We start from the raw sequence: 12,301 nt of genomic DNA, 5'->3' as shown, positions 1-12,301 counted from the left end.
ATCTTTTTTTCTCTTACTTTTCAGTGATTACAAACTATTAGAAAATACTAAACTTTTATAAATATTAGAAATATATAATTATTTATGTATTTTATTTAGCATTTTAAGCTTTTAAATAGGTTATCCGGTATACAAGTATTAAGTGTTAAGGCAGATCCATACAACAACTGCACCCAAATAATGTAAGAGGGGTGCTAGGGGATAGCAAGTTTTGTGATTTATAGTTATTAAATAGCCATTAATGGTGATTTTAATGGTATGAAATTTCATCCAATAACTTACTTTTTTTTGCTGGTTACATACTGGCCAGAATTTAATAAAGTTGCTGGTCCCCTAAACATTTTCATAATGTAATGGATGCAGCCTTATCTGATAATTACATTAATGGTTCCAAAATTACCAAAGAAATGTAGTTAGCATGGTGTAGCATAAAAATCGTAGAGATATAATATATTAATATTGTTGTTTCATAAAATAAGAAGAAAGTTGAGTTGAGAAAAAAAAAAAAACAAAATGGAACCCATACCATGAATGCTCGTTGGTAAAGTCTTTAATTGCACATTCAATGTTAGCTCTGAAAAAATCCAATTTATTAATCATTATGCAGCCGCCTAGCCAATTGTTGCTGAATATCTCTTTCTGTTTCCCTATTTGATCTGCCATTTGATGGAATTGCCAAATTTCTTGATGAACTGTTTCGAAAGAGATATTCAGACTCTTAGTCTTTATCTACGTTGAACTAAAACTGCTGCTGCTGCATTCATCTTATAGTCAAATACCCTGTTTGAAATTGAGATGTGCATAGTGAAAGTTTACATTTGTGCCGGTGTTATTATATTAAGACTATCATTAGTAAAAGTTTTTTATTTTAATAAATGTATCATAAATGCAATGAAAAACTAAAATTTTATATTTTTTTATAAAAACTTTTGTAGTTAGTAACATAAATATCTGTCCAAAAAATACATGATAGCTAAACCCTAATTTCTTTTATTATTCTAGTATTAGACGAAATTTAAAAAGATGATTAGTATTCAATTTTGTTAGCAAACTAATAGAAATAACTCTAGTAACAAAAATTTTGTACATTCAAAAATTAAAAGATTATAAATCTGAAATCTAAAAATTACACATCCAAAATTCATATTAGCTGATTTTTATTGATTTCGGTTTTATTCTTTTAAAAATATCAGATTATCAATATGCAATGACCCCTCTTACTTGTGAGTAGGTCCAACCATGTTTCCCTGTTGTTTACTTATAAACATGTTTTAATGTTTAAAAGACCAACAAAGGGAAATCAAATTTTTCCTTGTATTAAAGTAGGAACAAGTTGTACATCACAAAAATAATGCAAAACAAGAAAAATCTATGGTTTTGGTCCATTCTATTGTCATTTATATTAAGAAACTCTACCTCGCTGGACAATATAACTCCTTTTCAATCCATCACTGATGGAGAGACATTAATTTCGAGTGGAGGAACCTTTGAACTTGGCTTCTACAGCCCCGGAAATTCAAAGGGCCGATACTTAGGAATCTGGTACCATAACATATCCCCTCAGGTAGTGGTCTGGGTGGCTAATAGAGAAAAACCGCTCAACAACACCTCCGGAATTCTAAAAGTCACCGGTGAAGGACTTGTTGTCCTTATTAATGGCAGCACCAACAGCAGCGTTGTATGGTCCTCCAACATGTCAAGCAAAGCAGGAGACAAACGGAATCCAATTGCACAGCTCTTGGAATCAGGAAATCTTGTTGTCAAAGATGGTCATAATAGTGACCACTTTCTGTGGCAGAGCTTTGATTATCCTTGTGATACATTCGTGCCCGGAATGAAGCTGGGATGGGATCTTGGGACAAGTCTAGAGAGGACTCTATCATCTTCAAAAAGTACTGATGATCCCGGCCGCGGACACTACACATTTAGAATAGACCTTCGAGGCGATCCGCAAATAGTTCTAATGAATGGAAATGCCACAACAATTAGAGTAGGGCCATGGAATGGGCTAATGTTTTCAGGAGCTACACTTTATTTGCGCTATAGCCAATTCTCATCTCAATTTGTTTTCAATGAAAAAGAGGTGTTTGTTAGGTTCAGACCAGAAAATACATCCAAATATATTAGAGGTGTAGTGTACCCTTGGGGAGGTATTCAGGTTTTGCATTGGTCAATACAAACCAGAGGCTGGGAGACCCTTATTTCTATACCGGAGGCTGAATGTGACAAGTATGCTCTGTGTGGTGCAAATTCTATTTGCAGTACTACCCCTACTCCTGTCTGTTCATGCCTTGAAGGATTCGCACCAAAATATCCTGGAAAATGGAAGGAATCTGATTGGTCTGATGGTTGTGTTAGGATCACTCCTTTAAGTTGCAGCAGAGATGGATTCAAGAAGGTCACCAGCATAGTATTGCCGGACACGTCTGCTTCTTGGTATAACAGGACCATGAACCTGCTGGAATGCAAGGAATTCTGTCTGAAAAATTGTTCTTGTACGGCATATTCCAATTTGGATATCCGTGATGGAGGAAGCGGTTGCTTGATCTGGTTTCATGATCTTATTGACATTAGACAAGGGACACAAGACTTCTATATTCGAATAGGTTTGCTTTTCTCCGTTACGTATTATTGTTTTTGATTCCCTGCATTATAATTTCAAAATAGATAATGTAATGAATTAAGGAACAATGCTCTTAAATTTTGATATCTCAGATGATAAGAAGAAAAATTATTCCAGCAAGAGTAAGCTAGAAGGCATCATTGTTGGCTCTATATTGTTCATCACGATCATAATACTTGGACTGAAATTATTTCTATGGAGAAAAAAACTTGAGGATCCAGGTGAATACGTAATGTTCTACATGTGAATTCTACTACTACACCAATATTTGGAAGAAATATAACTTTGCAATATTGAAAGGCTGGTGGTTCTTTACATCAACCTTGTTAAACTCCAGAACTTTAAATTAATTTCTCTCTCGTATCACTCTTCATTTTGCTAGATATATTTTGGTTGAAACATGTTCGCAAAATGGAAAAGGAAGACGCGGACTTTCCAACATTTGATTTATCAACTATAATTTATGCTACTGATCAATTTTCTAGCAGTAATGAAATGGGAAGAGGAGGATATGGACCAGTTTATAAGGTACTAAAATAACTTGACATGCTCACTGTGGTATTATATACTTCAGTACTCCACATATTTTGTGCTAACAATTGTCATCATCAGGGTGTACTTGCAAACGGGACAGAGATTGCAGTCAAGAGACTTTGCAAGAACTCCGACCAAGGACTGCAAGAGTTCAAAACGGAAGTTCAGCTAATTGCAAAACTTCAGCATCGCAACCTCGTAAAGCTTCTTGGTTGTTGCATTCAGCAAGAAGAGAAACTTTTGATTTATGAGCTCATGCCCAACAGGAGTTTGGACTACTTTATTTTTGGTTCATTTCTTAACTATCTTGAATTTATGCTTCTTTCTCTGAGGTATTAACTAGTAGATAATCATTTTAACATTTTACTTTCTCAACATGATAGATGATGCTAGAAGAAAATTATTGGATTGGACTAAGCGCTTTCACATTATTAGTGGTACAGCTAGAGGCCTAGTCTATCTGCATCAGGACTCTAGGCTAAGAGTCATTCATAGAGATCTAAAAACTAGTAATATTCTTCTTGACGAAGAAATGAATGCAAAAATATCAGACTTCGGTCTTGCTAGGACATTTGCAAGTGATCAGACTGAAGACAAGACTGGAAGAGTGGTGGGAACTCAGTAAGTAGGCTAGAGTATTGTTCATACTTAGAACTGTAACATTTTTTGTGTCATGTATCATGATTCTTATGTGAGATACACGCAACAATGCAGTGGTTATATTTCGCCCGAGTATGCAGTGCGTGGATCTTTCTCAATGAAATCTGATGTGTTCGCCTTTGGTGTAATCGTGCTTGAGGTAGTCAGTGGGAGGAAGACAAGAGAGTTTTGTGTCCCAGACCAAAGTCTTAACCTTCTGGGATTTGTAAGTGTTGTGTGTTAGTAGTAGCTATTATTGTAGCTCATATAGGTCCAAAATTAGAAAATAATAATTTTGACATCTTTTCAGGCATGGAAGCTATGGAATGAGGAGAGGACTTTGGAGCTGGTAGATGAATCACTGCGTGATTCGGTGAATGAAGATGAAGCATTGAGATGTATTCAGACAGGGCTGTTGTGTGTGCAAGAGAGACCAGAACATAGGCCTAACATGTCATCTGTAGTTCGTATGTTGGATGATGATAAACCATTGCCTCGGCCAAGGTTGCCGGCATTTTATTCACACCAACAAGATTCTACACTGATTGAAGGTGAAGATGGTGAAGAAGTTCATTCAGCAAATGAGGTTACCATATCATTGTTAGGGGCAAGGTAGTAAGTAGAGTTTACATTCAGTGATGTTATGTGATTATTCATATGGTGTATAAATAAATAGGCCTGTTTTGAAACTTGGCATCTGAGCCAATGAGCTGGTGTGTGTGCAAAGGAAGAAAGAAAAATGGGAAAAGAGAAGAAAGAAGAAGAATATAAGGAGAGAGGAAAATAGCGATAGAGGTTTTCTGTTACTTTGGCAAATTTCTGTTAGTGTGGCAAATCACACTGCACCAAAAGAGACTCTGGAATGGATGTTAAATTAATAAGAGACACGAGATCAAAATCAAAAGCTAAAAACACAGACGACAAAACCATTGTGATACTAACAAATTGATCACCTCATGTATATTTATTACGTCTAAAATTATACAAATATTCTAGCGATAATTAATAAATTTCCAAATAATGACAGCGATATCAAACAGGCATGCCCAAGTCACCAAAAAAAAAAAAAAAAAAAACAGGCATGCCCGCTCCCACTTAAGTCTGTCACTAAATTGGACGGGCTGATTCATCCAACCTAAATAAATGGGCTAGAAATGCAAAATCGTTTCTTTTTATTAGTAAAAAGAAAATTACCGTAGTCTAGATTCCTTAGTGACACAAGAACTGCGGTTTATACACAACTGTAAGTTCTAGAATGACTAAACTATTACCAATTTGAAGTTCTGTATTCACTGAACAGACACTGAAAATGACTAAGTAGGTTTCAGCAATTTCCGAAGTGTGATTATTATCTCTTCTTTAAGATGAGGCAGAAATGGAGATCACAGTACTCAGGTCAGCAACGCACTCAGTTGGAATGCCAAGGAAGGAATTCAAGAGGAAATCATCAATTGGATCAACTTTTGCCACACCAACCAACCAATCTCTTCTCTCTTCCACTCATCATGTCACCTTTTGATTCTTCAGCTGTCAACACTGTCTTCACCATTAGTGTGGAGCCTCGTAGATACTCCCAGCAGAAAACAACTTGGCCTTGAATTCAAGATCAACCTAGCTTATTATAAAGATGATTGGCACAGGTAATAAATATTGTATCTCACAAGAACTTAAGTTTAATTCCCACCATTGATGTAAGAATCACTTTGCCGTAATCTCCAAAAGTTATGAAATTTTATCGGTTACCTTCAACCCCAGGAACTTGGTTGTAGAACCAGTCAGTGGTGGAATATAATAGTTTCAAAAGTCAAATGAAACAAAAGTACAAAATATAACTCTATTAGTTTTGCTACTAAACCATTTTTTGTTGCACGACTAAAAAGAAAAACCATAAAGTGTTTGCCCCCTGTTTATTCATTGGCCACTCATCAGCTGTGTTCTTTCAGTAAGCAATCTCGGAGAACTAGACTTATGGCTTTAAATCATAAATACCACCCATTGGCTCATGAACCAGAGGCTTTAATATTTAAACTGGGTTTGATGGGGTGCGCCAGGCCCTTGCAACAGTGCAAGGCATGGGCTACGCATGAGAGGACCAGTAGCAAGCTACTATGGTGGCCACTCCCCCCTCAAAAAATAAATTTAATATCATGTGAGCCAATGGCCCACATATCAGATATTAAACTGATAAGAACAGATACTACACTTGATCTTAGCCAAAAGGCCGAGAAAGGTATATATTGATTAGTGTAGCGATGCTTCTTTTATATCAAAGCCTGTGGTTCTTGTTCGTTACTCCTCCTCTATGTCGGGCTACCTCACTAGTTAGGCAAATAAACGCATCACACAACAGAGGCTATCTTCACTAGTGTGTTGTGTGCCTCTCGGTTTCATTGTTACTTTCATGCACTAGTTACATATAATATGAATATAACAAAGTTAGCTACCAATCCATTACATATCACTTTGACTTTGTTGATGATAATATCCATAAATTATTTTTTGGTGCCTAAGATGTTCCCAACTCAATAAGTAAAAAACTAACTCGTTGTAAATCAAAGCTCTGTTAAGAGTTTGCTATTAGCTAATAAGTTCCTGCACATACACTTGAACTTTGACACTTACTTAAACGGACAAGTGATCCATGATGAATTAATTATAAATATAAAGTAAATGCTCGTTTGTTTTGCAGTTTGGATTTTATATAATGATATAAGAGACAACAAATATCAGATCAAGAGATGCTCACGAAGCTAGCTACTTGATATCTCGAGAATGTTCACTTTCTGTTTGATAAATTGATTCAGAAAGCTTCCATTTTCAAACTATGTTAGAATTCAGATTCTCAGAAGAAAAATGACATTTTGTTAATGACATTTTAATTAAATTTTTGTCTTGACACGGTTTGCATGAATATTTTGTTAATGACATTTTGGCATCCACATGTTAGCAATATAATATTTTCGCAGCCATCGTTCTATATTTTAATGATAATTATTGATTAATATTGGAACTTCATATCTTAAGCAATGGTAGCCGGTAGGTGTTGTGTTTATCGTATGAAATGTTAAAATTTAAATTGCAGGTCAAGATGGACGGTGACAACTGGTAAGGTTGAGTTTGATTAAAAAAAATTAAAAAGCATGCATGCTAGCTTACTAAATATATGTACAAATGTTCTACATTATGCTTCCATAGCTGAATAATGCTCTAATAAAAAAGAAAAATGACAAAAAAAAAATGATCAAGTTTGTCTCTACTTTTCCCGAAAGGTTGCTTGTGATTTAAATGATCACATGGTTAAAATTCAGACAATATAAATTCTATTATTTGGTGACTAAATTTTGTCGTATTTATTTTTTATAATAAATTTTAAATATTTAAAAATTATTTTTTTTATTTTTAAATTAAATATTAATTTTTAATTTTTTTTAATAAATTAAATACTATTTTTAGACTCCATAACTTAAAGAAATGAATTAGAAACCAAATTGACATGAATCCCCTAAAGTGAATAACGTTACGTATATGCCTCCAGATATACTTTTATGTAAATCGAATTTATTAAAGCCGATTTAGACATTGTAGTAGTAAATCAAATTAATCAAATTCGAACTACTATGAATGATATAAATCAAATGGAGTAGGCTCGATTTACTATCATTTTAAACTCCATCTATTATAAATCGAAACCATTGGCTTCGAATTCTAACCATGGTTTTTGCCCTTAGTAATTCGAGTTCAATGGATTCGAATTCATTACTAGAAAATCGAATGGACTATGTTCAATTTACCTTGAACGAAAGCTAGTGGTAAATCGAGTCCACTAGCTTCGATTTAGTCCTTCTATGCTTAAATAAGGAATTCGAATCCATTTGTTTCGAATTACATTCCAATAACCATCAAAAACTAAATCCAAAGAATATTTGTTTAAAAAAAATGCTAGGATTAAAACTGTGAAAATGGAAGACAATCCCAATCGTATCTATCGATTAGACGACGTCGCCCACATTGCTGGTTTGATCCACAAATAAAGAGGTTAGTTTCTGAAATTGAATGTCAATAATAGTTTATGATATTAAGTGGTTTAAAATTTTGTTATATGCACTATTGTGATTAAACTACAAATGGTAATTAGATTAGTTGTTTACTGATTAGCAAAGCTTAGTTAGAGTAATGATTAAGTAGATTAGTAGTTTTTGAGGAATTTAGGTACATTTTTAATGGGCAATTTACACATATAAAATAAATGAACAAAATCTTTACGTAAATACAACATTGGCAATTTCCATACGCAAATGCAACAAACGCAATTGTATATAATCCGCTACATCCTGTAGCGAAACTCAATTGCACGTAATCCGCTACAGGCTATCGCAAATTACGTTGAGGGCTGCGTTCCTCATAAACCGCTACACCCTGTAGCGGTTTATGCTCATATGGTGCAAGACTCATAATCCACTACACCCTCTAGCGGATTATGAAGAGTGTGAAAAACCGGGTTAGCTTATGTTTAAAAAAATTACACTTTCTAAAATCGGGTTTGTTTTGCATAGAATAAAGGGCATTTTAAGCCATTTTAAGCCATTTTCTATGCAAAACAATTTTTAAAAAATGACTTAAAAAATGTTAGGAGTACTATAAAAGTTTGTAACATCTTAGTAATTTAGGTAAATACTGGTTATAACTATATTTTTCTTAATTTTTAAATTATTATTGACTATGTAGAGTATTTCTTTAATGTCCTAAGTCATTAGAACATTACAAATTTTTATAGTACTTCTAACATCTTTTAAGCTATTTTTTTAATTATTTTGTATAAAATAAAATATTTTTTTATAGTATAATTTAAATAAATTTTTTTCTCAAAAGATAAATTTTATTGGTGCAATAAAATAATAGGCCCATTTTGGACTTACAGCAAAAAAAATGGGAATTCTCCAACTAAGCAAACGTGCTAGATATTAACTCCTGATAAAGACATGGAACGTTACTAAAAGGCGTGAAAAGGATAAAGTGAAAAAGAAAGAGTTTTTGGAGGAGGAGCGTCGTTCATCAATGGAGGTGAGTCACTGCTTCCAGAGTTTCTGACCTTGTATTAAAAAAATATTCATGAGCTATTAAAAATGGGCAAAAGAGTATGTATGAAATCCGAATTGATAGCTTATTAATATTTTAAAGAAGTCTCGTAATTAAATATTTTGTTAGCTTTTTTTAATGCATGAAATAAAATAAATATTTTTTTAATTTTTAAATTATTAATTTTTTTAATCAATTATTAATTTTTTAATAAAATATATAGTTATAACCAGTATTTACCTAAATTACTAAGATATTACAAACTTTTATAGTACTCATAATATTTTTTAAGTCATTTTTTTTAAATTGTTTTGCATAGAAAATGACTTAAAATGGCTTAAAATGCCCTTTATTCTATGCAAAACAAACCCGATTTTAGAAAGTGTAATTTTTTTAAACATAAGCCAACCCGATTTTTCACATTGAGTCTCGCACCATATGAGCATAAACCGCTATAGGGTGTAGCGATTTATGAGTAACGCAGCCCTCAACGTAATCCGCGATAGCCTGTAGCGGATTACGTGCAATTGAGTTCCGCTACAGGGTGTAGCGGATTATATACAGTTGCGTTTGTTGCATTTGCGTTTGGAAATTGCCAATGTTGTATTTGCGTAAAGGTTTTGTTCATTTATTTTATTTGCGTAAATTGCCCATTTTTAATGTTAGGTTAAATAAACAGTAAAAATAAGGTAGGGATGTAAATTAGTTTAACTTTTTAGATTTAATATAATTTCTAAGCTTTAGGTTAAAGGCCTAGTAATTTAGTTAAAAATATAAGTCTTTCAAAATTTATTTAGTTTGGGTTGGTTAAAATTTTTAATAATTTAATTCAGTTTAATTTATTTAGAATTAATATAGTTTAATTTATCAAATTATTTGATTTAATTCAATTTAATTTATCAAATTATTTAATGTAGTTTAATTTTATTAAATTAATAATTTATTTAATATACCTTGTTATGGTTCTAAAAGAAATATTTTCATCATGGTGCAGCCACATCGATGTATCACCAGTATGAAGAGGCAGCATGGTATGCCCCTAAATGATAAAATCATACCATACTTGCACATGGCCGACTTAGCCCATCTCGTGAGGCTCAACAACCACTGGTGTTAGGTTGGATAAGCCGCTAGTCAATGCATTTGTGGAGCGGTGGCGACCCGAGACTCGCACTTTCCATATGGCATTCAGAGAGTGCACGATTACGCTTTAGAATGTTGCGTACCATTTAAGGTTCCCATCGATGGACATTACGTCAGCGGGTGCCCGACGGATTTCCAGCGGTTCATTGATGGTGGGCGACCTGCATGGGTGTGGTTCCAGGAGTTGTTGGGTGTGTTGCCTCCGGCAGACTGCATCGATAAGTTCACAGTGAAGTGCACTTGGATGCAGGAGACGTTCAGTCACCTTCCCCACGACGCAAACGAGGAGACAGATAGGAGATACGTGAGGGCATACATCATGATGCTATTATCCACCCAACTCTTCGGTGACAAGTCCGGTACACGCATGCATATCCGATGGCTCCCATACGTAGCGAGATTGGAGGACATGTGTGGATACAGTTGGGGATCTGCCACTCTGTCATGGTTATACCGATGCTTGTGCCATATCACCAACAGAAATTTGGTTAAGTTGGCCGATTCGTTGCAGCTCCTTCAGTCATGGATCTTTTGGCGGTTCCTGGATTTCAGGCCGGATGGATTTGACACCTTTCATTGGCCGTTGGCGACGAGGTACTCACCGTTTATGATTATGTTATTCAGTAATGTATATTACAGGAAATTGTCGTTGTTCATAACATGTATTAGGTGTCAGGTGATCCGATTATCAGCCAACATTGAGCGAGAATGGGCCTGGAGTCATGCAGTGGAGGCTCAGGATAGATTTACTCCGATCACGAGATGTAAATGTCTTCCCTTTGATGCATTCATTGTCGGTGTTTCTTTAAAGTACTAACTGGTTGTAAATTGACTTGCAATACTCTTCATTGTTTACCAGTTCACGTGGATGACATATAACACACCGGATGTTGTTTAGGTAGTCCACTAGAATTCTGTTGGCATCCTTTCCCTTGAAACTCAATGCGAAATTCACTGCAACGTGCCTAATACAGAAAGTCCGATAAGCAGCAAGTGAAACCCACCCACCATTAGGTTCTTCCAAAGCGGCCTTGATCCTATTGTGCCTATCGGATATCACGAGAATGTCCGACTGAAGAGTCACGTACTGTCATAAGTGAGATAAGAAAAAAGGCCATGACTTCGCATTTTCACCCTCCACTAGGGTAAAAGCAACAGAAACGATATTAGAATTCACATCCTGAGCTATCACGATTAGCAAAGTTCTCCCATATTTGCCATATAAATGGGTCCCGCCAATAATGACCAACAACTTACCATACTTGAATGCCTCGATACACGGTGGGAATTCCCAAAAAGTTGGTGAAAAAACGCTGACTCCCCATCAACCTGGCCTCCAACCCGCATAGGACTCGTCCTCAGAACTGCGACAGTACCTGGCATCATTATCTGCACACCGAACACCCATCTTGGTAGCTCATTGTAGGCCTCTTCCCAATCCCATATATCTATGACATGGCCTTCTGCTTAGCCAACCATACCCTCCTGTATGTAGGTCTGAACCCAAAATATGCATCTGTCGCATTCTGCAGAACCTTGATGCACACGGATGCATCAACTCTAATCATAGGAAGGATGTAAGCAGATATCACATGATAGTCAAGCTTCCTGTGATCACTGAAGATCGAGATGGCCAAACATGTATGAAGTCTGTTATACTGTCTGACCTCCCAGATACCCTTCCGCTGCCGTAGCATGATCCGAATCAACCATCTGCAACTATTTCCGAACTCCTTGCACTTGCCGCAGTACTGGTCATGGTCCGATTCCATCACTTTCTACTCAACCCCACGACGGATGCTATAAATCTTCACACATAAGACAACTTCTTCTTTATTCTGAAAATGCTGACCGACTTGAAACTCAGCTAGACCTGAGGTGTCCTGTGACTCTCTCGCGCAAAAATTGGATTGTACATCCGGTAACCCCTTTGGTCTCATCGTATCCAAATCTAGAATCGAAAAGTGCGGGGGATATTGCTGAGTTTTCGAGCTTGATCCTCCACCAGGACCGACAGGAATACTCCTCCTTATATCATCATAGTTGTTATCAGCAATCGTGGCGGGCTCTACATCATCGTCCTCCCTTAGGACGTCTTCCACCGCATCCGGTTCTCCAACCGTACTAGAAATTGGAATCATATCAGGAGTACTCACGTTAGCACCTTGTTCTGCAATCTCATCGCAGTGTAGATCAACTGCAAAAGATGGAGATGCCACTATATCTCCCACAGACAAAATCACAGGTACAGATGAAGACGCAACAATAGGGGTTGAACTGGAGGCT

At 35.7% G+C, this 12,301-nt stretch overlaps 2 protein-coding genes and 1 non-coding gene across 3 annotated transcripts; 2 read left to right on the top strand and 1 right to left on the bottom strand.

Moving 5' to 3' along the window:
- The first annotated feature begins 1,185 nt into the window (after positions 1-1,185).
- LOC112769040 (G-type lectin S-receptor-like serine/threonine-protein kinase At4g27290) lies at positions 1,186-4,602 on the top strand. Its single transcript, XM_025813435.3, has 7 exons — positions 1,186-2,606; positions 2,716-2,844; positions 3,006-3,151; positions 3,236-3,446; positions 3,541-3,778; positions 3,872-4,022; positions 4,107-4,602. Exons 1-7 carry the CDS (start codon positions 1,352-1,354, stop codon positions 4,410-4,412), a joined length of 2,436 nt encoding a protein of 811 aa, XP_025669220.1. The 5' UTR covers positions 1,186-1,351; the 3' UTR covers positions 4,413-4,602.
- A 1,231-nt stretch (positions 4,603-5,833) lies between these two features.
- LOC112774765 (U2 spliceosomal RNA) lies at positions 5,834-6,030 on the bottom strand. The gene has a single exon (XR_003189227.1). It is a non-coding gene; the product is annotated as a U2 spliceosomal RNA (small nuclear RNA).
- A 2,821-nt stretch (positions 6,031-8,851) lies between these two features.
- On the top strand, positions 8,852-10,717 carry LOC140181288 (protein MAIN-LIKE 1-like). Its single transcript, XM_072224823.1, has 3 exons — positions 8,852-8,857; positions 10,107-10,643; positions 10,685-10,717. The coding sequence occupies exons 1-3, from the start codon at positions 8,852-8,854 to the stop codon at positions 10,715-10,717; spliced, it is 576 nt and encodes a 191-aa protein (XP_072080924.1).
- Positions 10,718-12,301: the final 1,584 nt, after the last annotated feature.

Source organism: Arachis hypogaea, chromosome 18, assembly GCF_003086295.3.
Source record: "Arachis hypogaea cultivar Tifrunner chromosome 18, arahy.Tifrunner.gnm2.J5K5, whole genome shotgun sequence".
Taxonomy (NCBI): Eukaryota; Viridiplantae; Streptophyta; class Magnoliopsida; order Fabales; family Fabaceae; genus Arachis; species Arachis hypogaea.
The sequence above is the reverse complement of the archived record's forward strand: the minus strand, read 5'-3'. Positions and strand labels throughout refer to the sequence as shown.